Consider the following 26,870-nt stretch of genomic DNA (forward strand, 5'->3'; position numbering starts at 1 on the left):
GCACTCCACTGCCCACTCCCTTCAACTGAGAAAATTGTCCATTTAATCCTACTCTCTGTTTCCTGTCTTTTAGCCAGTTTGCAATCCACGAAAGGACATCGCCACCTATCCCATGACTTTTTACTTTTCCTAGAAGCCTCTCATGAGGAACTTTGTCAAGCGCCTTCTGAAAATCCAAGTATATTACATCTACCGGTTCACCTTTATCCACATGTTTATTAACTCCTTCAAAAAAGTGAAGATTTGTGAGGCAGGACTTGCCTTGGGTAAAGCCATGCTGACTTTGTTCCATTAAACCATGTCTTTCTATATATTCTGTGATTTTGATGTTTAGAACACTTTCCACTATTTTTCCTGGCACTGAAGTCAGGCTAACTGGTCTGTAGCTTCCCAGATTGCCCCTGGAGCCCTTTTTAAATATTGGGGTTACATTTGCTATCCTCCAGTCATCAGGTACAATGGATGATTTTAATGATAGGTTACAAATTTTTACTAATAGGTCTGAAATTTCATTTTTTAGTTCCTTCAGAACTCTGGGGTGTATACCATCCGGTCCGGGTGATTTACTACTCTTCAGTTTGTCAATCAGGTCTACCACATCTTCTAGGTTCACCGTGATTTGATTCAGTCCATCTGAATCATTACCCATGAAAACCTTCTCCAGTACAGGTACCTCCCCAACATCCTCTTCAGTAAACACCGAAGCAAAGAAATCATTTAATCTTTCCGCGATGGCCTTATCTTCTCTAAGTGCCCCTTTAACCCCTCGATCATCTAACGGTCCAACTGACTCCCCCTTTAGGCTTTCTGCTTCGGATATATTTTAAAAAGTTTTTACTGTGAGTTTTTGCCTCTACGGCTAACTTCTTTTCAAATTCTCTCTTAGCTTGTCTTATCAATGTCTTACATTGAACTTGCTAACGTTTATGCTTTATCCTATTTTCTTCTGTTGGATCCTTCTTCCAATTTTTGAATGAAGATCTTTTGGCTAAAATAGCTTCTTTCACCTCCTCTTTTAACCATGCAGGTAATCGTTTTGCCTTCTTTCCACCTTTCTTAATGTGTGGAATACATCTGGACTGTGCTTCTAGAATGGTATTTTTTTTAACAATGACCACGCCTCTTGCACATTTTTTACTCTTGTAGCTGCTCCTTTCAGTTTTTTTCTAACAATTTTTCTCATTTTATCAAAGTTTCCCTTTTGAAAGTTTAGCACGAGAGCCGTGGATTTGCACACTGTTCCTCTTCCAGTCATTAAATCAAATTTGATCATATTATGATCACTATTGCCAAGTGGCCCCACCACCGTTACCTCTCTCACCAAGTCCTGTGCGCCACTGAGAATTAGGTCTTAAATTGCTCCCTCTCTTGTCAGTTCCTGAACCAATTGCTCCATAAAGCTATCATTTATTCCATCCAGGAACATTATCTCTCTAGCGTATCCCGATGATACATTTACCTAGTCAATATTGGGGTAATTGAAGTCTACAAACACAATAAGTGCAGAAATCTTATCAGATCCAACATTTATTTATTTATTTTATTTAAGGTTTTTTTATACCGGCATTCATGAACTCGTTCACATCATGTCGGTTTACAGAAAACAGGGGTGCGGATAATACAACCAAAAAACATAAATAACGTGATGAAGAGAAGCAGTTACAATTAACAAGGGCTAATGAACTGGGAATGTAAGAAATAGAAAGAGATAGAGGAGAATAATTATGTACAAAAGTTCAATATAAATATGGTGTTAATGATATTTTAATGATATTTTAATGATATTTTAATGATATAATATTGATATAATATTTTAATGATATAATATTTTAATGATATAATAATGATATAATATTTTAATGATATAATATTTAATGATATGATATAATGATTTTTTAATGATATAATTCATATTTTAATGATATTTTAATGATATTTTGACACAATTCATACGGCAACTCCACTGTAAATTTTTGCGTATAGTTCCAAACACAAGTAGGGGTCCCCCGACACGGACCCCGTGTTTCGCCCACTGGCTGCGTCGGGAGGGACAACACCATGAAATCACAAGTCTGAAAATAAAAGTTAAATTACAATTTTAAACATGGATCCTACAACATGAAAGGGGTACAGACCAAAAAGCTTGATTTTGAGTCAGCTTTTTGGTCTGTACCCCTTTCATGTTGTAGGATCCATGTTTAAAATTGTAATTTAACTTTTATTTTCAGACTTGTGATTTCATGGTGTTGTCCCTCCCGACGCAGCCAGTGGGCGAAACACGGGGTCCGTGTCGGGGGACCCCTACTTGTGTTTGGAACTATACGCAAAAATTTACAGTGGAGTTGCCGTATGAATTGTGTCAAAATATCATTAAATGTTGGAACTGATAAGATTTCTGCACTTATTGTGTTTGTGGATTTCGGATTAAGAGTGCAGATCCAGCCCATGTGGTGTTTGGTAATTGAAGTCTCCCATTATTTCTGCACTACCCATTTGGTTAGCTTCCCTAATTTCTCTTAGCATTTTACTGTCTGTCTCATCATCTTGACCAGGTGGACGGTAGTATACTCCTATCATTATAGTCTTCCCCGACACACAAGGGATTTCTACCCATAAAGATTCAATTTTGTATTTAGTCTCATGCAGAATGTTTATCCTGTTGGACTCTATGCCATCCCGGACATAAAGCGCCACATCGCCTCCCGGGTGCTCCTCTCAGTCATTGCGATATAATTTGTACCCCAGTATAGCACTGTCCCATTGGTTATCCTCTTTCCACCATGTCTCTGAGATGCCAATTAACTCTAGGTCATCATTCAATGCTATACATTCTAATTCACCCATCTTACTTCTTAGACTTCTGGCATTAGCATACAAACATTTCAAAGTTTGTTTTTTGTTTGTATTTTCATTCTGCTTTTTAATTGATAGGGATAAGTTAGAATTTTTTAGCTCAGGTGAGTTTTTAGTTACAGGCACTTGGACTACTTTTCTTATTATTGGAACCTCACTGTCGGGATGCCCTAATTCTAATGCATTGTTAGTATCCTTTGAAGATACCTCTCTCCGAACCATGCGCTGCTGAGCGACTGTCGGCTTTCCCCTTTGTTCTAGTTTAAAAGCTGCTCTATCTCCTTTTTAAAGGTTAGCGCCAGCAGTCTGGTTCCACCCTGGTTAAGGTGGAGCCCATCCCTTCGGAAGAGACTCCCCCTTCCCCAAAAGGTTCCCCAGTTCCTAACAAAACTGAATCCCTCTCCTTGCACCATCGTCTCATCCACGTATTGAGACTCCGGAGCTCTGCCTGCCTCTGGTGACCTGCGCGTGGAACAGGGAACATTTCAGAGAATGCTACCCTGGAGGTTCTGAATTTAAGCTTTCTACCTAAGAGCCTAAATTTGGCTTCCAGAACCTCCCTCTCACATTTTCCTCTGTCTTTGGTGCCCACATGTACCACGACAGCTGGCTCCTCCCCAGCACTGTCTAAAATCCTATCTAGATGACGCGTGAGGTCTGCCACCTTCGCACCAGATAGGCATGTTACCAGGCGATCCTCACGCCCACCAGCCACCCAGCTATCTACATTCCTAATAATCGAATCACCAACTATGATGGCCGACCTAACCCTTCCCTCCTGGGCAGTAGGCCTTGGGGAGATATCCTCAGTGCGAAAGGACAATACATCACCTGGAGAGCAGGTCCTTGCTACAGGATCCTTTCCTGCTGCACCCGGTTGATGCTCTCCCATCATGAGACCTTCTTCCTCCAAGGCAGCACCAGGGCTGCCAGTCTGAAGTTGGGACTGGGCTACTATGTCCCTGAAGGTCTCATCTATATACCTCTCTGTCTGCCTCAGCTCCTCCAGGTCTGCCACTCTAGCCTCCAGAGATCGTTCTCGTTCTCTGAGAGCCAGGAGCTCATTGCATCGCATGCACATGTACAACTTCTCACCGGTGGGTAAAAAGTCATACATGTGACACTCGATGCAAAAGACTGGGAAGCCCCCCTCTTGCTGCTGGACTGCTGCCTTCATCTCAATTTTGATCAGTTCCTAGTTAAGTTTTAGGTTGCTATGGGAGTAGAAATGTGTCTAACGTCCTTTAAATGTATTAGTGAATTCACTATATATCTGGTAGTGGTCTACCGGGGTCTGATCGAATTCTCAATAAAGTTTTTGTTGATGGGTTGTTTTTTTTTTGTTTTGTGAAAGTGGCACCTGCCTATAAATTAAAGGATGAGCTAGGGGTGGGTGAGTTGGGAAATACAAACAGTCTAACTTCAGTTAGTCAGCCAGAGTGACTCACTGCTCTCTTGATTAACAAATGTTGGTACCTATTCAAACCCAATCACACTACCTCAACACCTTTCCAAGGTGAGTAACTGAGCTGAACTTTTCAACCTTTTTACTTAGGTATATACTGCTCCTAGCTTATTTCTAGCTTCTGGCTACTTTTGGGTTTGTTTGGGGGTTTTTCTTTGGGGGGGGGGGGGTTATGGGGGGTTTTTTTGTGTTGGTTTTTTTTTTAAATACAAACACTCAGTTTGTATTAAATACAAACACTCAGTTCTTTAAAAGTCTGCAGAACACTCAGTTCTGCAGACTTTTAAAAATAAACACACTACCTACTGCTTATGCACACTGGGCCAACTTTCAAATGGCCCCGGCCACACATGGAAACCCCGGGACGTGTGTAAGTCCCGGGACTTGAAAAAGTGGCGGTCAGGGGGCAGGGTGGGGCTAGAGGCGCTAGAGGCGCCCGGCACAACGGCCATCTGCTGCTGTGCTGGGGGATTGTGTGCCAGCAGGATGCCGGCAGGAGCAAAAGGTAAAATAAAATTCGGGATAGGATAGGGGGAGGGGCAGGATAGGGGAAGGGAGGATAGGCGAGTGGGTTGGGAAGTTCCCTCCCAGTCCGCTCCCGATGTGTTGCCATGTGTAATTGTTAAACATAGAAACATAGAAATGACGGCAGAAGAAGACCAAATGGCCCATCCAGTCTGCCCAGCAAGCTTCCCTCATTTCTTCTCTCATACTTATCTGTTTCTCTTAGCTCTTGGTTCTAATTCCCTTCCACCCCCGCCATTAATGTAGAGAGCGGTGATGGAGCTGCATCCAAGTGAAATATCTAGCTTGATTAGTTAGAGGTAGTAGGGGTAGTAACCGCCGCAATAAGCAAGCTACACCCATGCTTATTTGTTTTTACCCAGATTATGTTATACAGCCCTTATTGGTTGTTTATCTTCTCCCCTGCCGTTGAAGCAGGGAGCTATGCTGGATATGCATCGAAAGTGAAGTATCAGGTACATTTGGTTTGGGGTAGTAACCGCCGTAACAAGCCAGCTACTCCCCGCTTTGTGAGTGTGAATCCTTTTTTCTTCTCCCCTGCCATTGAAGTTATGCTGGATATGCGTGAAGTATCAGTTTTTCTTTTCCCCTGCCGTTGAAGCAGAGAGCTATGCTGGAAATTCGTGATGTATCAGTCTTTCTCCCATGCCGTTGAAGCAGAGAGCCATGCTGGATATGCGTCGAGAGTGAAGTATCAGGTACATTTGGTTTGGGGTAGTAACCGCCGTAACAAGCCAGCTACTCCCCGCTTTGTGAGTGCGAACCCTTTTTTCTTCTCCCCTGCCGTTTAAGCAGAGAGCTCTGCTGGATGTGTGAAGTAACAGTTTTTCTTCTCCCCTGCTGTTGAAGCAGAGAACTATGCTGGATATGCATTGAAAGTGAAGTATAAGAATGGAGTGATCAAGCTAGTTGAAAGGCATCAGGAATAGAGGAAGGTGGAGGTAGTAATTTGGATATTTGGTTTGGGGTAGTAACCGCCGTAACAAGCCAGCTACTCCCGTCTTTGTGAGTGCAAATCCTTTTTTTCCACATTTCCTCTTGCTGTTGAAGCTTAGAGTGATGTTGGAGTCACAGTAACCATGTGTATGTTTATTGAATAAGGGTATTGTCTCCAGGCAGAAGCCATCTTTCTGGCGAGTCACCTACTCTTCATTGGCGGCCTCTTGACTTTATGGATCCACAGTGTTTATCCCACGCCCCTTTGAAGTCCTTCACAGTTCTGGTCTTCACCACTTCCTCCGGAAGGGCATTCCAGGCATCCACCACCCTCTCCGTGAAGAAATACTTCCTGACATTGGTTCTGAATTTTCCTCCCTGGAGCTTCAAATCGTGACCCCTGGTTCTGCTGATATTTTTCTTATGGTAAAGGTTTGTTGTTGCCTTTGGATCATTAAAACCTTTCAAGTATCTGAAAGTCTGTATCATATCACCTCTGCTCCTCCTTTCCTCCAGGGTGTACATATTTAGATTCTTCAATCTCTCCTCGTACGTCATGCGATGAAGATCCTCCACCTTCCTGGTTGCCCTTCTCTGTACCGCTTCCATCTTGTCTTTGTCTTTTTGTAGATACGGTCTCCAGAACTGAACACAGTACTCCAGGTGAGGCCTCACCAAGGACCTGTAGAAGGGAATAATCACTTCCCTTTTCTTACTCGATATTCCTCTCTCTATGCAGCCCAGCATTCTTCTGGCTTTTGCTATCGCCTTGTCGCATTGTTTCGCAGACTTCATATCATTAGACACTATCACCCCAAGGTCCCTCTCCTGCTCCGTGCACGTCAGCCTTCCCCCCCCCATCGAATACAGTTCATTCGGATTTCCGCTCCCCATATGCATGACTTTGCACTTCTTGGCATTGAATCTCAGCTGCCATATCTTCGACCACTCTTCCAGTTTCCTTAGATCCCGTCTCATTCTCTCCACTCCTTCCGGCGTGTCCACTCTGTTGCAGATCTTAGTGTCATCCGCAAAAAGACAAACCTTACCTTCTATCCCGTCCGCAATGTCGCTCACAAAGATATTGAACAGGACCGGTCCCAACACCGATCCTTGCGGTACACCACTTAAAACCGCTCTCTCTTCAGAGAAGGTTCCGTTTACCATCACACATTGTCTTCTGTCCGTCAACCAATTTGCAATCCAGGTCACCACCTTGTCACTCACTCCCAAGCTTCTCGTTTTATTCACCAGTATATGACATCGAGCGCTCTTCCTTGATCCAATTCCTTGGTTACCCAGTCAAAAAAGTCAATCAGATTTGTCTGACAGGATCTTCCCCTGGTGAATCCATGTTGCCTCTGGTCCATCAATTCTCCGGACTGTAGATAGTTCACTATTCTCTCTTTCAGCAGAGACTCCATTACTTTTCCCACCACCGAAGTGAGGCTAACCGGCCTGTAGTTGCCAGCCTCCTCCCTGTTCCCACTCTTGTGAAGCGGGACCACCACCGCTCTTCTCCAATCTCTCGGCACCACTCCCGTTTCTAGGGATCTATTGAACAGGTCACACAGCGGACCCGCCAGAACATCTCTGAGCTCCCTCAATATCCTTGGATGAATCCCATCAGGCCCCATGGCTTTGTCCACTTTCAGGTTCTTTAGCTCTTCCCACACATTTTCTACTGTAAAAGGATTTTCATCTATTCCACTTCCCTCCAGTTTCTTGTTGTGTAGAGATGGTCCTTCTCCAGGGTCTTCTTTAGTGAACACAGAGCTGAAGTATTCGTTTAATATTTCTGCCATTTCTTCGTCTGTCCCCACACATTGATCATTACCACCTTTCAATTTCACTATACCACTTTGGACCTTTCTCTTTTCGCTGATGTATCTGAAAAATGTTTTGTCACCATTTTTTATCTCCTTGGCAATCCTCTCTTCTGCTTGATTTTTTGCCAACTTGATTGTTTTCTTCGTCTCCCTCAGTTGATACAAATATTCTTCTTTGTTCTCCTCCCTTTGGGATCCTTTATATTTCTTGAATGCTGTTCTTTTAGCTTTAATTTTGTCAGCCACCTCCTTTGAGAACCAGATAGGTTTCAATTTTCTTTTGCTTTTCTTTATGTTTCTAACATATAGAGCAGTTGCCTTGGTGATTGCTCCTTTTAGATTGGTCCACTGCTGATCCACATCTCTCTCGTTCTCCCATCCTTTAAGTTCTTCCTCCAGGTACTTTCCCATTTCCTCAAAGTCTGTGTTTTTGAACTGTAAAACTCGGGTCTTTGTGGTTCTTTTCCCTATTCTATTAGTGATATTAAACCACCCACCCCCTTGCGCATGTGCTGACCTGGCATTTTAGAACATGTGAGCGCCAGCGCGCACGTTATAAAATTGCACGTCCATGTGTGCGCGCCAGGTAGCAAGCGCATAGGTTGTGAAAATCTACCCGTAATTGTGCTTTTTGTGTTTTAATAGATGGCTTCTAGGACTACTCTCCCAAGCTAATCAGCTTTTAAATTATCTGAAATTTGTTTTCTTTTGACTAAGGATCATGCTGCTTTGTTTTTTGGGTTTTTTTTGTATCTGCAGATGTTAATATTTTTATTTATTTTATTTATTGGCATTTGATATTCCACTTTTTACTATGAATGGCCTCAAAACGGATTACAATAAATCTAAAGTAGATTACAATGGTATTAGATCAACAAACAATAGTGGTTGAACATCTATATATTTAAAGACAGGTACATAATTAGGTTTTTTGTTGCTGAGAAATAGGAATGCTCCTGTGGTAACCAATACAGATCCATTGGCTTAATGTGTTAAACATGATGTTATGAAGTATAATAATACCCTTTCCCAGCCTCCTCTTCCACCCCAAAAGGTAAGTCTCTTACTTTTTAATAACTGACTGAAGCCCCTCTCACTGTGTCATACTGATAAAGGTAACCACTTGTCTTTACTTTTCAAGTCCCCCTGTACCTATTTATCCATGTTTGTTGCAATATGGCCTAGTTGCTGCTGCATGAAAAGCTCCAGACTCACCTACTACATCTTTATTCTTACCCATCAAATTTTGCTGTGTACTACATGCTTGAGGTCTAGCAGGGCTGCAGTGGACTTTATCCTCCTGCAGCCGAAGAGAAGCCTGGCCAGGCCACAGCAGACTCCATCCCGTCACAGCCCTAAGAGAGGGGGAGATCCTGATAGTGTGTGAGAGAGACAGCGAGAAAGCATGTGTGTGTGTTGGAGAAAACCTGTGTGCATATATGCATCGGTCTGTGGGGTGTATATGAAAGAGAGTTAGCCTGTGTGCCTCACTTAGGCTCTCAAGCATATGCATGCACAGGGACAGTAACTTTCCTAGCAGTATGTAGGCACCAATGTGCATATGTTCGTCCCGCGCCCAAGGATGCAGCCATTTTATAATATACACGCTTATATGCGCGCATGTTATAAAATAGTCTGACTGCACACACGTGCGCGCAATTTTAAGTGGACATGTACCTGTGCACAAATGCTGCTTCTACCATGCAAGTAGGGGAATTTTAAAAACCATGGGGTAGATTTTATAAATTTACGCGCACGTGAACAAAAGTACGTTGGATTTTATAAGATACGCATGTAGCCGCGCGTATCTTATAAAATCCGGGGTCGGCGCGCGCAAGGGGGTGCACATTTGTGCAACCTGTGCGCGCCGAGCCCGGTGCGCGCTGCCTGTTCCCTCCGAGGCCGCTCCGAAATCGGAGCGGCCTCGGAGAGAACTTTCCTTCCACCTCCCCTCCCTTCCCCTATCTAACCGACGCCCCTGGCCCTATCTAAACCCACCCCCTACCTTTGTTGGCAGATTTACGCCTGCCGAAAGCAGGCGTAAATCTGCGCGCGCCAGAGGGCTGCTGGTGCGCCATCACCCGACCCGGGGGCTGGTCCGAAGGCCTTGACCACACCCCCGGGACGGCGTCACGCCCCCGACATACCTCCCGCCCCGCCCCGAAATTCGTGCCGCCCACCAGACACGCCCCCTTTGCAAAGCCCCAGGACTTATGCGCGTCCCGGGGCTTGTGCGCACCGCCGAGCCTATGCAAAATAGGCTCGGCGCGCGCAATGGGGGTTTGGGGTAGGTTTTCGGGGGGTACGCGCATATCTTACGCGCGTACCCCTTTGAAAATCTACCCCCATGTGTGCTGATGCCATTGGCCATTTTCCCAGTTCATTCCTACGTCACCCAGTTAAGGCATAGGACTTCCAAACCTCCCTAGTTTAATAACCTCCCTTCTCCCCTGTTAGCCCCGACCTTTAAAACCCCCTGATCTGCTTATATTTTTTTGTTTTACAGCTTACACGTCAACCATAGCAAAAGTAAAGTTATGTGGTAGGGGATGCGTGCACCAGCACATGTAAATATTTACATGCAAATGTCAAGTTTGAATCCAGAAATGCCCATACCCCACCCAGACCACATCCATGTACATCCCTTTTTTTTTGAACATTTTCATTTGTGCGCACAGTGGCAAGTGTGTGCATATTCGGCCAGCTTTTAAAATCTTCTTGGCATGCACTGGCTGACATATTTGCGCATCCCCTATTTTCGGTGTGTGTCGGACTTTTAAAATTCACCTTCCAGGCTCTTTCACATACACACAGACACAAGTGTGTGAGAATCTGTGTGCATGTGAAGGGAGAAAGAGCCTGTGTATGAGAGAGAGATAGGGAGTGTGTATGAGGGCATGGGCATGTGTATGAGAGAGGAAGTGTGTGTGCCTATGTGTTACACGTAAGCTCTCACATGCATACACACACTGTATGTGTGAGGGGGAAAGGGAGACAGCCTATTTGAGAACATGGTTGTGTGTATGAGAGGGGATGTGAGAATGAACATGTATAAGTGTGTGTGCAAGACTGTATAAAGTCTGTATCGCCCCCCCCCCACCAATCCATGACCATCTCAGGATGACTGGGAATCAAAAGATCGCAGGTATAGAGAGCAGGAGACGTTTTAATCCTTATTAGTTTTAATTACTGGTGGTGTTTGATTTTGCTTTTTTAAAATATTTTATTGTTGTTTTGGGAAATGTATCAATTTTTAATAATTGGTTGTTCTATTCATCAGATGTTTTGGAATATTTATTCTTTATTTAGTATGGTTTTACTATTATGATTCCTGATTTATATTTCTTGATTTTATTGTTTGTTTTATGAGGCATGGTAATGTTGCATTGCATTCAGTGTCTGGCTTGTTGTAATCTCCAGTTCAGTTTTTGTCTATACCTTTCTATTTATGCTTTATGGCCTTTTTATTCTGTATTTGTCAAAACCTGTGGGTATATTTTGTGTAATCTATGAGGTGTTAAATATTATCTGAATAAGAGCTTGTATCCATTTTCTAAAATTGTTGATGCAATGCTATCAGATTGTCACAGGGCAGCCAGCTGGAGTCAGGGAGCACTCCTGCGGAAGCAGGACAGGACCGCAGAGCCAGACTGGAGCTAGTCTTTTGTCTAATCCAGCCCCCTGCCTCGCAGGTTGAGTCCTTGGGTTCTGGGAGCCAATAGGACTTGCCTCCTTGAGAACATCATGGTACTGGTGTGGAGTGGGAACTATGTAGAGGCTGAGAGCTGAGGGCAGGCACAAGCTTGAGAGCTGGGTTCAAGCACAAACTGGGGGCTGGATACAGAGTACAGCTGGGGCTGGAGGACAAGGGCAAAAGAAAGACTAGGGGGCACTCCATGAAGTTAGCATGGGGCACATTTAAAACTAATCGGAGAAAGTTCTTTTTCACTCAACGCACAATTAAACTCTGGAATTTGTTGCCAGAGAATGTGGTTCGTGCAGTTAGTATAGCTGTGTTTAAAAAAGGATTGGATAAGTTCTTGGAGGAGAAGTCCATTACCTACTATTAATTAAGCTGACTTAGAAAATAGCCACTGCTGTTACTAGCAACAGTAACATGGAATAGACTTAGTTTTTGGGTACTTGCCAGGTTCTTATGGCCTGGATTGGCCACTGTTGGAAACAGGATGCTGGGCTTGATGGACCCTTGGTCTGACCCAGTATGGCATTTTCTTATGTTCTTATGTTCTTAACCAAAAAGGGACTAGGCTGGGCAATACAAGACAGAACAAAGACTGGCCAAGGACAAGATAATACCCCAAAAGGATAAGGACAAGACAGAGAATACAGAAAACTCACTTTTCTAGGCAAGGGAGAAAGCCCGGAGGCTATAAGGCTGGCCAGGTCAGATTGCTGAGGTGACTCAATAAAGAGGTACTGGACAGGCTGGGTTAAGTAGGGCTGAAGCTTGGGTGTTGTGTAATCAGCGAAGAAGTAACTGGCAAGACAGTGAGCAAGGCTTGCTGAGGAACCTTTGTGGCAAGAAGACTACGTAGCAGGCTGAACCTGCACAGCAGGTGAAACCATGATACAGATGATTGTAAAAATAGTTTTGCAGGATGGATAAAACTGGCCAGAGCTTGCTTTATTCCATATAGACCCTTAGGAGTTTTTCTTGTAATGTCGTATAGCCAAGTTGCCAGATAAAGTTAATGTCAGGCTAAGGTATGCATACTCTAGGGTTGTGCTGTACTACTTGATTATTCAGACAAAATTTTGTATTGCAGATTTTTTGGCTCAGTTCTGCTAGTGATGTGAGATCCAGGGATACATGATTGATAGAAAATGAAAAAAAGTCTTTTTAAGCTGTAGATGCAGCATTTCTGTATCGAGAGAATGTGTATTTCTATATTTCTAAGGCCAGCACTGGAGTGGTGGGGAGGGAATGGGGAGAGTGCTGAGGTCAGGGGAAGCCAGAAAGAGTTGCTTACCTATAACAGGTGTTCTCCGAGGACAGCAGGATGCCAGTCCTTATACATGGGTGACATTATCCAATGGAGTCTGGTACTGAAAACATAAGTCTGTTTCTAGACCTTTGATTGCCTCTCTGAGCATGCTCAGCATGCCATTATACCACGCATCCATACAGGGTCTTTTCAGTCTCCATAATAAAGAATTCAGGAATAACCCCTGAAGTGGAAACCCAACAACATGGGGAGGTGGGTGGGTTTTGTGAGGACTGGCATCCTGCTGTCCTTGGTGAATGCCTGTTACAGGTAAGCAACTGTGCTTTCTCTGAGGGCAAGCAGTATGGCAGTCCTCACACATGGGTGAATTCCTAGCTAAAGATTGCCCCCCCAAACATAAAAGGGGACCAACAAAACACCAAAACAAGGGTCAATGGGCACAATAACCAGTTTTGCTGGTAACAAGGGGGGCAGCCTGAACAAAAACAATGGGCCCTAGGTGGGAACGGAGTTGGGTTCTAAACCTCAAGTTCTGAAGGACAGATTGGCCAAATCTGCTGTCATGTTGGCCATACCTGGCCAGACAATAATGCGATGTGAATGTGTGAAGAGAACTCCACGTCACAGCTCTGCAGATCTCCTCCATAGGAACAGCTCATAAGTGGGTCACAGATGCTGCCATAACTGGAACAGAGTGAGCCTTGATAAGACCCCCAAGTTGCAATCCCACCTGAGCATAACAGAAGGAGATGCAGTTTCCTAGCCATTTGGAAAGCGTCTGCTTGGCAATGACGATACCCAGCCTGTTATGGTCAAAAGAAACAAAAAAGCTGGGTGAATTGTCTACGGGTTTTGTCCATTCCAGATAGAAGGATAAGGCTCTTCTGCAATCCAAACTGTACAGGGCTTGTTTGCCTTCGAGCGAATGGGGCCTGGAAAAGAATGATGGCAGGATGATGGACTAGTTAAGATGGAAGTCCAACACCACCTTAGGCAGGAACTTAGGGTGCATATGCAAGACCACCCTGTCATGAAAACATTTAGCATAAGGTGGATAAGTCACTAAGGCCTGGAGCTCGCTAACCCTGCATGCTGAAGTGACCACCACCAAAAATACGATCTTCCAGGTCAGTTACTTCAGGTCACAAGAATGCAGTGGCTTAAAAGGAGCTTTCATCAGCTGGGCCAGCACCACATTGAAGTCCCTGGACATAGCAGGAGGCCTTAGGGGAGGCTTCCAGTGAAACAGACCTCGCATGAACTGTACAACTATAGGCTGTACAGAGATGGGCTTAACCCTCTACACCATGATGATTCGTGCCAATCGCACTCAGGTGAACTCTCACAGAGTTGGTTTTAGGACCAGCTTCTGAGATGTTTAGAAGGTAGTCAAGCAATTGTATGGTGAGCAGGAGAAAATGATGTAAGGCCTTTTGATCACATCACACAAAGAACCTCCTCCACTTCAATCCATGCAACCTTTTTCCTTTTTCTCATGGACGGCTTTCTGGAAGCCACCAGGACATGAGACATCCTCTGAGGAATCAAGCGGTTGGACAGTCATCTTCTCAACTTCCAGGCTGTGAGTGATGAGGCCTGAAGGTTGGGATGAGATTTGGGGAAGTCTCCAGTCTGATCGGTTTCCGAATGGAATCTCCTATAAGAGTGGATACCAGATCCATTTCAGCCAATGAGGGGCTATGAGAATCATAGTCCCCCCCTCCCCCCCCCCGACCTCACAAAGTTTCCACAAAGTCTTTTCTACCAATGGAGTTGGAGGATACGCATACAGAAGACCTTCACCCCAATGCAGGGCAAAGGTATCTGAGACTGGCCTGCTGTGAGTCCTATACAGAGGACCAGAACTGAGGAACCTTCCTGTTCTAAGGTGCAGTGAATAGATCCCTATCTGGCTCCCCTAGAGGCCGAAGATCCGATTCACCACACCCTTATCCAGAGACCACTCATGGGGCCTGAAGCATGAATTGGCCTGTTCGCTAATACATTCTTCACACTGTCCAGATACATGGTCCTGAACACCATCCTGTGGGAATGAGCCCATAACTAGATTCTAACTGCTTCCTGACCCAGGAGGTACGAGCCTGTGCCTCCCTGCTTGTTGATATACCACATTTCAACTTGGTTGTCAGTCTGTATCCAGACAATTTTGTTAGACAGCCGATCTCTGAAAGCCCACAGAGCATACCTGATCACCCAAAGTTCCAGGAAATTGATCTGACATTGCCTTTCCTGAGCAGGCAGACAAACTCTAGGTGCTGAGCCCATCTACATGAGCTCCCCAGCTCAGGTGGACACATCCTTTGTCAATGTAATTTGAACCTGGGGACTTTGGAAGGTTAACCCCCCCCCCCCCCCCCACCCCCATTCCAGATTGGAAATGTCCTGCCACCAGGATAAAGAGGCCAGAGAAATTTTGATGCAGTCTTGGAGGTCCTGTGTGGCCTGATGCCACTGGGACCTTAGGGTCCATGTGCAGCCGTGCCAGGGGAGTGACATGCACTGTAGTGGCCTTATGGCCCAGTAACCTCAACATGTCCTGCTAGCTCTTTTGATTCCCGGTGCTGTGACAGGAAGGCCTCGGCCTGAGCTGTGTCTACCAGGGCTCCAATGAAGTCCAATTCAAGTGATTAGATGAGATGGTACTTGGAGTAGTTGATGATGAACCCTAGTGTCTCCAGCACCTGGATGGTCGAGCGCATGGATGCTTTACTCTCTGCCCGAGAGGTGCTCTTGGCCAGCCAATCATCCAAATAGGTGAAAACATGGACTCCCAGGCTGCACAAGTGCGCCACCACCATGGCTAGGCATTTTGTGAAGACGCATGGGGCAGACGCTTGCCCAAATGGCAGTAGGCGTTATTGTAAGTGCTGAGTTCTCACTACAAATCGGAGATACTTCCAATGATTGGGAAAGATCTCGATATGGATATACACATCCTTCAGATTGAGGGAGCATTACCAGTCCCCTTTTTGCAAGGAAGGGATTATGCTGCCCAAGAAAACCATCTTCAACTCTCAGAAATTTGTTCAAGGTCCTTAGGTTTATGATGGGATGGAATCCCCCTGTTTTCTTTGGTATCAGGAAAAACCCGGGAGTAAAATCCTCGCCTTCTTTCCTCTGGTGGAACAGGTTCAATCACTCTGGCTATTAAGAGGAAGGAGGGCTCTTCCGCAACTATCTCCTGATGAGCTACCAGTTCCCAAAAAAGACATGATGGGGGCAATTTGGCAGGGCACTCAATAGATTTAATTTGTACCCTATGGGGTAGCTTTTCAAAGGGGTACGCATGTAAGATACGCGAGTACCCCCCGAAAACCTACCCCAAAACCCCCCTGTGCACACCGAGCCTATTTTGCATAGGCTTGGCGGCGCGCGCAAGTCCCGGGGCTTGCATGGAGGGGCGTGTCGGGGGGCGTGTCGGGGGGCGGGTCGGGGGTGACGCATCATTTCAGGGGCGTGTCGCGAGTGACGCGGCGTTTCGGGGGCGGCGCTGTGGGCGTGGTTTCGGCTCGGGAGCGTTCCGGGGGCGTGGCCGTGGCCTCCGGACCAGCCCCCGGACTGGAACATGGAGCGCGGCAGCTGGCCCGGCGCGCACAAAGTTAGGGGTGGGGTTTAGACAGTGCCGGGGGGGTGGGTTAGGTAGGGGAAGGGAAGGTGCGGGGGGGGGGTGGAAGGAAAGTTCCCTCCGAGGCTGCTCCGATTTCGGAACGGCCTTGGAGGGAACGGAGGCAGGCTGCGCGGCTCGGCGCGCGCAGGCTGCCGATTTTGGACAGCCTTGCGCGCACCGACCCCGGATTTTAATGGATACTCGCGTATCTATTAAAATCCCGCATACTCTTGTTTGCGCCTGGTGTGTGAACAAAAGTACGCGTGTGCGCAGATTTATAAAATCTGCCCCATTGTGCACGATGGCAGGGACCCACTGGTCTGAGGTTACACTGGGCCACCAGTTCACATAAAAATGTAGCTGCCACCGACTGGAAGATCCTTTGCCATAGGTATGGCGGATGTGGCTATGCTCCCTGCGATTCAGTCAAAACCCTATCCCCGGAATTGACTAAGGCATTGGCTGGGGCTTTGGGGCCCTTGTTGCCTAGGGCAGCTGTGAAGGGCCTGCAATTGCTGACGGGGTTAAGATAGAGGAGGATAGTATTTCCTTGGGTGGAAGAAAAACTTCTGTCCTCCCAACCTCAAAGGACTCTTGGATGAGGGAGACCCTGGGTGCCAGCGGAAAGTTGTTGAAGTGTTGCATGGTGGTTCTGAATTTGGGCCTCTATGTCCTTCACCTTATCTTCAAAGAGATTCTACCTTGTACACAGCACATTGGCAAGTCATTCTGCACCTCTGGTCGGAGTCCAAGGCCTCTGGCCATGTGAGTCTACAAGGACCGATCCCTGCTGCAGAGACTCTTGATGCCATTTAAAAATATTGTAGGCTGACTGAACCCTGTGTTTCCTGCATTCCAAGCCCTTGTGCACCAGCAACTGGAGTATATCCTGCTACTGTTGAGGCAGCTGCTCAGCTACCTCTTGCACCTGCTTCAGAATGTCCCACATATACGGGTCAATATAGAGCTGGTAGGCCGCTATGCAGGAAATAAGCATAGCTCCTTGAAAGACTTTTCTCCCAAAAGCATCCATTGCCCTCTGATCCTTCCCTTGTGGCGCTGAGGAATGGGTCCACAGATGGGTGTGGTAGCTGATGCTTGTCAAATTCAAGAGTCTTTTGGACAAGATAAACCATGTCCACCTTCCTGTTTACGGGGAGGTACTGAGAGGGGTCTTCCCACATCCTCATCATCAGCACCATAATTCCTATGGAGACTTCCTTCAATCAGCTGGAGGAGACTGGTAAAAGGGGATACCATCTGTTGCATCCGTGTCAGAAGCAACCATGTCATCATTAAGTCATAAGGGGCATCATCATCACTGTTATCGACAGGCAATGGACCCATGGTGCTCAATGCTCAGCCCTTGGCCAGCGGATGGAACCAGCCATGTTGGCCCAAGCCTGGAGGAGCTTCCCCTCCCCCGCAAGGGAATCGGGGATGACCACCAGATCGGCTGATGGAGCCTTCGATTGTCACCCCCCCCGGGTATCAGTTCAGGTTATGTTGAAAGCATGCTAATGTTTGCGTGTAAAAATTCGAGAAGGGGCTCAAAGTAGGTTGATGTTGGCCTTGGTGTCATTGATGCCTGGACACCAAAACTCTGCACCACCCACTCCACAGCCACCTGCATGCTCTTCTCAAGCTCCTCCTCAAACTTTGCTAATGCTAAGACCAACTGGGAGCCAGGAGGAGTAACTACAACCTCTTCAGACCTGAGAGAAGGATCAATGGCAGGCATCTGGATTGATGGAGGCCATGGCAAACCCCTGGGCATCATGGAGGACTGGCTGTCCTCCAGACAAGGTCACTTTGGGGGCATCATGGCATCCACCTGGGCATCCCTGTGCCCAGCACCATGCATTGAGAGGGACCGATGCCGATGCTTCTTCAGTTTCCCTTGATGCTCGGATTGGTCTCTCCTTGGTGTTGAGGCTGATGATGACGAACCCAAAATCTTTGACCTAGAGAAGCTAGGTGAGTGCCTAGCTCTGGTGCCCGTATCAGCCTTAGACATCGACAGAACTGATGGCACCACAGATGACGAGGACTCTATAGTCATTGTATGGCTCTGAGGTCCTTTTTCAATGCCTTTGATGCCGATGTTGATGGCTCACATCCGAAGAGTTGCTCCATCTTCTTGAATAAGGCCCAACATCCTTTTGGGATCATCTGAGCACATCTACTGCAATCCTGGATGCATGCAGTGCCCATAGGCAGAAGACACATCTATCAATGGGATCCATGATAGACATGGTCCTCATACACTTGGGGCATCGCTTAAATCCCATAGAGGACATGGAGTCGCAAAATAAAAAGGGAAGCTAAATCGAAATTAATGGCAGCAGCCATCAATGGTTGGAGGACACTAACTGTACCGCTTCCCTGGGGGAATGACAAACCAACAAGAAACTTCCCCAAACATCAAAAAACCTGTCTAAGATAAGGGCAAGACACCGAAGGAATCCTCGAACACGAGGTCAGAAAACACAAAAAATTAAAAATCTTTATAAAAAGAAGAGGCTACACTAACCACAAAACACAAGCAAGACACAAGGCTCCGCACAAAAGAAGAGACTGAAAGGATCCCGTGTGGATGCATGGTATAATGGCATGCTAGGCATGTCCAAAGAGGCTCAGTCAAAGTTCTAGAAACTTTGACATAAGTTTTCTGTAGTGGACTCCATGGGATAATGTTACCCATGTGTGAGGACTGTCATCCTGCTTGTCTTCAGAGAAAGTGCATTCACTGCCACTAATCCATGTTAATCCGAGAGGGATGCTGTTCGCACTTCTCCCTCCCCCCAGTCCAACTCTGACTTCCCTACCTTTTGCCCCGAGGAACAGAGATCAGTTGGTGGAGGGGGGGCCACTAACAACATTTTTTACTTGGGCCCTATGTACACTTGCGTTTTTGATGGTGGTGGGGGCGCTAATTTGTTTTCGAACAGGGGGCCAGTTAGCATAGAGCTGGCTCTGCTTACATTTGTGCTCTCTGATGACTTTGAAGTTGAGCGGTTTTCCTAGAGAGAAATGGCTACTGAAAAAGAATAGTGGAAGGTTTATTGAAGTCAAGGAATGCTTCCACAAATAAAGCTCATTATATCATTTGCAGACAGTTTGATTTCTGGTGTCAGGAGAGGAACATTTCTACCACTAAAGCTTCAATTGAAATCTTTGTTCAATAGCCTTGATATGGCTCATGAGGAGACAATAGCATGGGAGTTCCTGCAAACCTAGGGGTAGATTTTTAAAAAGTACGCCCGCAAGTACTTTTGTTCGCGCACCAGGCGCAAACAAGAGTACGCCGGATTTTAATAGATACGCATGTAGCCTTTAAAATCCCGGGTCGGCGCACGCAAGGCAGTGCAAAATCGGCAGCCTGCGTGTGCCGAGCCGCGCAGCCTGCCTCCGTTCTCTCTGAAACCGCTCCGAAATCGGAGCGGCCTCAGAGGGAACTTTCCTTCCAACCCCCCTGCACCTTCCCCTCCCTGCCCCTACCTAACCCCCCCCCACCTTTGTTTGAAGAGTTACGCCTGCCCCGGCTGCACGATTCCCCGGGCCCGGGAGTAGTTTTGGAGGCCTCAGCCACGCCCCGGAAACGCCCCCAGGCCGGAACCACTGCCCCGTCCCCGGATGACGCGCCGCAGCGACACGTCTCCCGACACGCCCCCAACATGCACACCCCCCCCCGGAAAGCCCCGGGACTTACACGAGCCCCGGGGCTTGTGTGCGCCGCCGAGCCTATTCAACATAGGCTCGGTGCGCACAGGGGGAACTTGGGGCAGGTTTTCGGGGGGTATGCGCGTATCTTACGCGCATACCCCTTTGAAAATCTGCCCCCTAGGTTTCGGGGGGTATGCGCGTATCTTACGCGCATACCCCTTTGAAAATCTGCCCCCTAGGTTTTTCTGAGCTCAGAGAGCTTTCTGTGTTAGCGCCAACAGAATGACGTCACCCTCTTGTGTGGCTGTTTCATCCTGCTTGTCAACAAACAATTTAACCATTATTTAAAAAATGTTTGCATCAGTAAAGACAATTGCTCCCTATGTTTACTGTCTTATCCCTTGCTGATATGCCTCCACTCAAAAATCAGTGAAGAAAGGAAAAAGGTTTCAATATATCTTTGCTTGGCCTGTTAATTTTTTATTTTTTGCCTAGAAATTTTCTTATTATTCATGGATATAATGGCCTATGCAGCTTCCCTGAAATCTCTCCCTGCTCCTCCCCAGCCACTGAAGCAATCATCCTTAGCTGAGAGGCATGAACGGAATCTGGTACAAGTATATCCTTAAGGTCACTTGACATGATATTTAGGACTTTCTCACTCCTAGGAGCTATGAATGCTGCCAACACAGAAACTCACTCCTCGCTGGCCCAAGAGGCAGGATCTGGATCCAGGAATCAAATCTGCATCTCTCACAAGCAAGGCACTGGAACTACCAATTCTTACAGAGATTTAGATGCCAAGGATCTGGGGTAGTTTACAATCACTGTTTTATAAGAAAACCTGTGTATTCTGCATACTGCAGAAGACCTTAAAAGAGCATATAGCAAGTAGTAATATTCTACATTAGTTAAACAATTTTAACAAGTATTGCTACCTGCAATATGTATTAGAACTATTACATAGAGATTACAGTTCTCTTTCCATTCAGTGTTTCTTTATATGGAGGTTACCTGCTTTCGGGCCTGCCGTGCCATATGCCACAAATAATTAACTGATCCTACTGTTCCTGCAGTTTCAGCTATTGCTGTTTTTCGATGAAAACTAGAATTTTTCTTCTCGTGTGCCCTGAAAAAGGAACAGTCAGAGAATTATTCCTATGAGTTGCGTTACACAGCCAGAAGTCAAACCAAGTAAAGCATAACAATTCCTCTGATTTAGTTAGGCATTGGTTTCCTATTTGGTCAAACCTGATTTTTTTTTTTTGCCACAGTAGGGTTGCTGATTCTAGTACCTTTCAGCAGAATGTTCAAATGTCTTCTGCTTTTCTCTCTTAAAAATGTTGGCGTGATTGAATATACAGCATATAAGATGCATCACATAGTATACCAGTTAAAATTGATGCCTCTTGATACTGTGCAGATGTATTTTGTTTGGGTTTGACATGACATTGCTCCCTGCTTCAATGGCAGGAGGAAAAGGGAATTGGATTCAGACAACAATCAAGAAAGGTGCCAAATTTTAAGGTCTGAGGAACAAATAAGAATGGGAGTGCCTTGCTGATGCAGCTTTTGCTACCCTGATACTTTTGATGCAATTCTAACATTGCTCTCTGTTTCCACGGCAAGGGATAAAGGGAAACTGGATCAAACAGCAACCAAGGGCCCTGACTTTTGTAATCTGGGAAACTGATAAGCATGAGGGTAACCTGCATGGTAGATACTACCATTAGCTTGCTCAGCAGACTGGATGGATCATCTGGTCCTTTTCTGCCGTCATTTCTATATTTCTATGAGATGTGAGCCATGCAGACAAAGACTATGACATTTTGCTGATACAGCTTTGCCAGTTCAGTGAAAGTCAAGCCCTAGGACACCCTGCTCATACCATACAGGGGGTTCCTTCCAGTGCTGCTTTCTTGATGGCAGAACTGGGTCATTTAGAAGCCTGGGACTTTACCTGATATCTCTGAAGTATGAATGCTGCAGTGCCTGTTTGGCACTAATCCTTTCATCAGGATCATATTCTATCATTGCATACATCAGGGCGAGGCTTTCAGGGGAGATACCTGGTATATGGTGAGATATCCCCGTCCCTTTCTTGAAGGGAAAATCAAAACTCATAGCCCTTGACCTGCATTTAAAAGTAAAAAAGAAAAGAAACAGCATTAACTATTTTTGGGAATCGTTTTCTAAAACTGAGTTAGCTGAAAAATAGAATAGAAAGCTATTTTTCTGCATTGCTCAAAGGTTTTTGCAGAAGTGGCACAACTTAACATCACGACATGAAATGTAAAATTGTTACATGTATCAAAAAGATATTTCCTTATTGCCCATAAGTAGTGAGGTGGAAATGATCCTTGCAGGTGTATGCTGAAAGAGCTATAAACCTTTAAAATTAGTAGGGCCTCTGCACAAAGATAAGTCATTATTCTGTTAAAATCTAGCTAGATAAAAAAAAAAAATAACGAGGCATTCCGAGTGCATAACTAGGAGGAGCTACTTATCTGGCTACCTTACAGGTCAATACAGTAAAGTGCGGCCGTGGTTACCCTGCTCCTAACCCGCTTTCTACCCACTTTTCAGTCGCGTTAGCCCTTCCTGCGATACACAATCCCCTTTAACCTACTCTTACCGCGTCCTTAAATCACCGGGTAACCCCTTCCGCCCGCGGCATGTATATTACATGTAAACGATCGAATTAGCTATTCCCTCCCATACAGTAACGCGCGCCCCGACTATCGCTTTTTTACCCTGCCATTTTGCCACGCATTTAACCTGCTAACTTACCGCCTACCCTTACCCCTGCGTTAGAGGCAGGGGTAAGGGTAGGCGGCAAACTTTCCCCCAGCCCCCGCTCACCTGCCCTGGCCGCGTCCATGGGTGCTGGTCTCCGGGGCAGCCCCAGTCCTCTCCCCTCCTCCCAAAGCAACGAAAGCGGAAAAAATCGAAAAAGGGAAAAAATAAAAAAAAGCGAAAAAAAAAGTTGAAAGAGAGAGCGGGGAGAGAGGACGGGCAATCCTACGCTCGGGATTGCCAGTCCTCTCTCCCCTCCTCCCGAAGCCGGGAGGAGGGGAGAGAGGACCGCTTTCGCTCGTGCGATGCGTCTAGCTTCGCGGGCAGCTGGAGGCAGGGGAGCCGCGGTCCCTCGTCACCGATGTCCGTATCCGGAGGGGGGCTGCAAAAAAAGTAAGTCGCTTCGTTTCTTTTCACTGCCAGTCCTCTCTCCCCTCCTCCCGAAGCAAGGCTGCTTTTCGCGCCTTGCTTCGGGAGGAGGGGAGAGAGGACTGGCAATCCCGAGCGTAGGATTTCCTGTCCTCTCTTCCCTCTCTCTCTTGCTACTTTTTTTTTTTCGCTTTTTCACTTTTTTTTTTTTTTGTTGTTTTTTCCACTTTCGTTGCTTGCTTCGGGAGGAGAGGAGGAGGACTGGCAATCCCGAGCGTAGGAGAACCGTCCACTTCCTGGTACCTGTCATTTCAAATGATACCAGCGTGTCCGTGAAGCGTTAGGCCAGGGCACCCAGGATACTGTATAGCGCTCTATACAGTAAAATGGGTTGCACGGGCCTAACGCTTCATGGACGCTTCTTAGACGCAGCGTGCATTTGCAAGCTATTTACATACAGTACCGAGCGGTAGGGTGAGCTGGACTGTGCATGCGGCAACCGTGGGCGCGCCTGGCACTAACGCAGCTCTTCCTACCGCTCCTTACTGTATCGGCCTGTTAGCCAGATAAATAGTGATATTCAAACTTATCCAGCTAAGGTTATCTTATCTGGCAAACTTTAAACTTATCCAGATATATTCAGCAGCATGGCCACACCACTGAATATCCCAGCTAGGTTAGCCGGATAAGTCTTATCTGGCTAACATATTAGTCAGCTATGTCTGAATATGGACCACTGTGTTTCTCAGGATTGCCAGAGGAAGGAATATATGGTCAAAACAAACAGGAATGTTTTTGAGTCCTATCCCAAACCTTTTCCTGTAATCTTTCAAATTGTTCATGGAATCCTTTCCCAATCACAAAATCTTTTCTTGTGTCAAGATGTCGAGTAACTAGAACCCTACTTGTGTCTGGAGAGAATGAAATGTAAATACAGTATGTCCGAGAGCTCTTAGAGGAACAGGAGCACTGTGAGCTCTACTTCCACAACACTCCCTATACCAGTCGATTATGAGGTGAATCTTGAGATGCACGTACGTGTGCATGATTTTATATTGATGCGCGCATGTGCGTGCAAATGCCACCTTGAGCATGTAAGTGGGGGGAATTTTAGTATCTACCCTTACTGACTCAATAGCCCTTTTTCCCAGTTCGCTTCCAGTTCGCCCCAGTAAATGAGATTTCCTAATCCCTCTAGCTATCTTGCCTCCCTTTTATCCTATTAGCCCTGACCTGTAAAACCCTGCTAAGTAGCCTATAATTTTTTGTTACATGATTTACATGCCATCCATAGCAGAAATAAAGTTACGCGGTAGGGGACACTGGCGCACACTTGTGCGCATAAATACTTATGCACTGATTGCATTTTGCAGGCTGTGCCCGCCCATGCTCCACCCACTCCCCGCCCCTTTTTTTGAATTTTATGATTTGTGCGCGTATTGGGAGATATGTGCGTACCCGGGCGGGTTTTAAAAACCTCGCAGCACGCAATCTCCAGTTTCTACACATGTATGGGTTTTAAAATCAACCAGTTAGGCAGCAAGCTTAAGCTTGGAATTTCTGCTTTAGCAGTATATTGCACCCTCAGTCTAGCTTTAACAATTGTTTGGGGTTTTTTTTTTAGTTTGTTTTATTTTCTGTTTTAATAGAGCTTTATATCAGATGTTCATATTTCTCACTAACATGAGTACAACCAAGTGAAAAAAATACTTACTGTTTGAACTTTCTGAGTATACCTTGTGTTGGAGTACCGATGATATCATGAATTTTTGATATTTGATCCAGCTCATTAGAGCCAGGAAAAAGGGGACGAAGACTGAAATAAAAATAGAAACATGACACCGTTTCCAATGCAGGTAGTTTTGAAAAGAAAAGTGCAGATCTATAACATAATGTAGCAAAGGCTGTCATAGCATGGTTAATTGTTGAAAAAAAAGGGCCAGCGTACAATAATTTGCTCAGGTTCTGAAGGTAGAAATTGAAAAATCAAATACTATTTATTTATTTAACAGCTTTTCTATACTGACATTAAAATACACATCATATCGGTTTACATAATAACAAAAAGGTGGAAAATACAAATAACAGGGGGAGGGGGGAGGAGAACTAAAGAACGGGGGTCGGAAGCAGCGGACCCCATAAACTATAGAGAAAAGAGAGAAGCAAGATAGGCGGTAACATGGTTAACTAAGATGCAAATATACAAAATATACAAGTGTTACAGGATACCGGGGGATCATGAGTATTAATCCGGGAATGCTTGATGAAAAAGCCAGGTCTTTAAGCAGTTTTCTAAATTTAAAAGGGCAGGGTTCCAATCGAAGATTGGGAGGTAGAGCATTCCAATTGTCCTACGCTGGCAATTGAGAAGGCGCGGTCCCTGGTAGTTGAGAGACAGACTTTCTTAAGAGACGGGACTAGTAGTGTACATTTTTGAATCGTTCTGGTGGGGCGGGAGGATTGTGAGAGTTGGAGAGGTTCATTGAGCCAAGATGAGTTGTGATTGTAGATAGCTTTGTGTATAATAGTGAGGGTTTTGAAAAGGATGCACAAGGAAATGGGGAGCCAGGAAATGGGAAGGCCGAGGAACAAGGAGTTGCAGTAATCTAACTTAGATGATAAGGTGGCTTGGATAACAGTTTTGAGGTCGTGGGTATGGAGTAGGGGCTTGAGCTTTTTTATGACCATGAGCTTATAAAAACCTCCCTTTATAACGGAGGTGATGTGGTTCTTGAGGCTCAAATGTGGGTCGATTAGGACACCTAAGTTCCGTACAGAGAGTTGAGAGAGGAAAGAAGTGGTCAGAGGGTCTATGTGTGGGGCCAGCTTAAAGGTTTGGTGGTTATGGATGAGGAGGAGCTCAGTTTTAGCAGAGTTGAGGGCAAGTTGCATGGAAGTGAGTAAGGTGTTAATAGAGGAAAGGCATTTCTCCCAGAAGCTAAGGGTGGCAGCTAGTGATTCTTGGACGGGGATGATGATTTGGACATCATCTGTGTAGATGTAGAATTTGAGTCCAAGATCAGTAAGATGATGACAGAGGGGGAGGAGGTATATGTTAAATAGCGTGGAGGAAAGGGAGGAGCCTTGGGGTACTCCTTGGGATAGGATGAAGCGCGAGGATTCCGAGGTGCCAAGTTTTACAGAGAAGCATCTGTTAGTTAGATAGGATCTGAACCATAGGAGTGCAGTGCCAGAGATGCCGATGTCGGTTAGGCGGGCAATGAGAAGGTCATGGCTTATCGTGTCGAAGGCCGCAGAAATATCAAGGAATGCAATAAGGAAGTTATGACCTTAGTCGAGGCCGGTGAGGAGAAGGTCTGTGAGAGATAGTAGGAGGGTTTCAGTACTCAAATTTTTACGAAAGCCAAACTGTGCAGTGTGAAGTGTGTTGCTGTCCTCAAGGAATTCCATGAGCTGTGTGTTGACTACCACTATGTATAAGATCAACCAAGAAAACATTACTGAGGTCGACAGCTGTGGCAAATAAGATGTGGAATGACAATAGGTGCAGAGAAGCTGGAAATTGGGGCACTACAGTCCTTACTTATGTTAACAAAGTCATTTCAACTGACATTTGAAATGACAGGTACCAGGAAGTGGATGGTTCCCCCCCTCCCGAAGCAAGGCGCTCAAGGCGTGACGTCACGACGCTTGACGTCACGGCATGTGACGTCGGCGTTCGCTAATGCACTGCCTTGAGCGCCGAAATTGCACGGGCGTACACAGGCGTGCATTCATTCACTGCCGGCGGGGGCTGCTGGAGGCCGCTTTCGCTGCCGGCTCCCTCCACCTGGATGAACGCACGCCCGCCTGCTCCCGCCACCTGGATGAACGCG

The 26,870-nt window shown here is 46.0% G+C and overlaps 1 protein-coding gene across 2 annotated transcripts in view; it reads right to left on the bottom strand.

The window, feature by feature from the left end:
• Positions 1-26,870, bottom strand: part of MOK (MOK protein kinase) — a 161,075-nt gene that overhangs the window by 13,309 nt on the left and 120,896 nt on the right. For both annotated transcript variants that reach the window (XM_029597967.1, XM_029597966.1), the window contains exons 8-10: positions 24,749-24,850; positions 21,830-22,003; positions 20,884-20,998 (exon numbers count right to left, since the gene is read on the bottom strand). In XM_029597967.1, the coding sequence (XP_029453827.1) occupies positions 20,884-20,998; positions 21,830-22,003; positions 24,749-24,850 (391 nt within the window). The remainder of the gene's footprint in view (positions 1-20,883; positions 20,999-21,829; positions 22,004-24,748; positions 24,851-26,870) is intronic.

This window comes from Rhinatrema bivittatum, chromosome 4, assembly GCF_901001135.1.
Source record: "Rhinatrema bivittatum chromosome 4, aRhiBiv1.1, whole genome shotgun sequence".
NCBI classification, from domain to species: Eukaryota; Metazoa; Chordata; class Amphibia; order Gymnophiona; family Rhinatrematidae; genus Rhinatrema; species Rhinatrema bivittatum.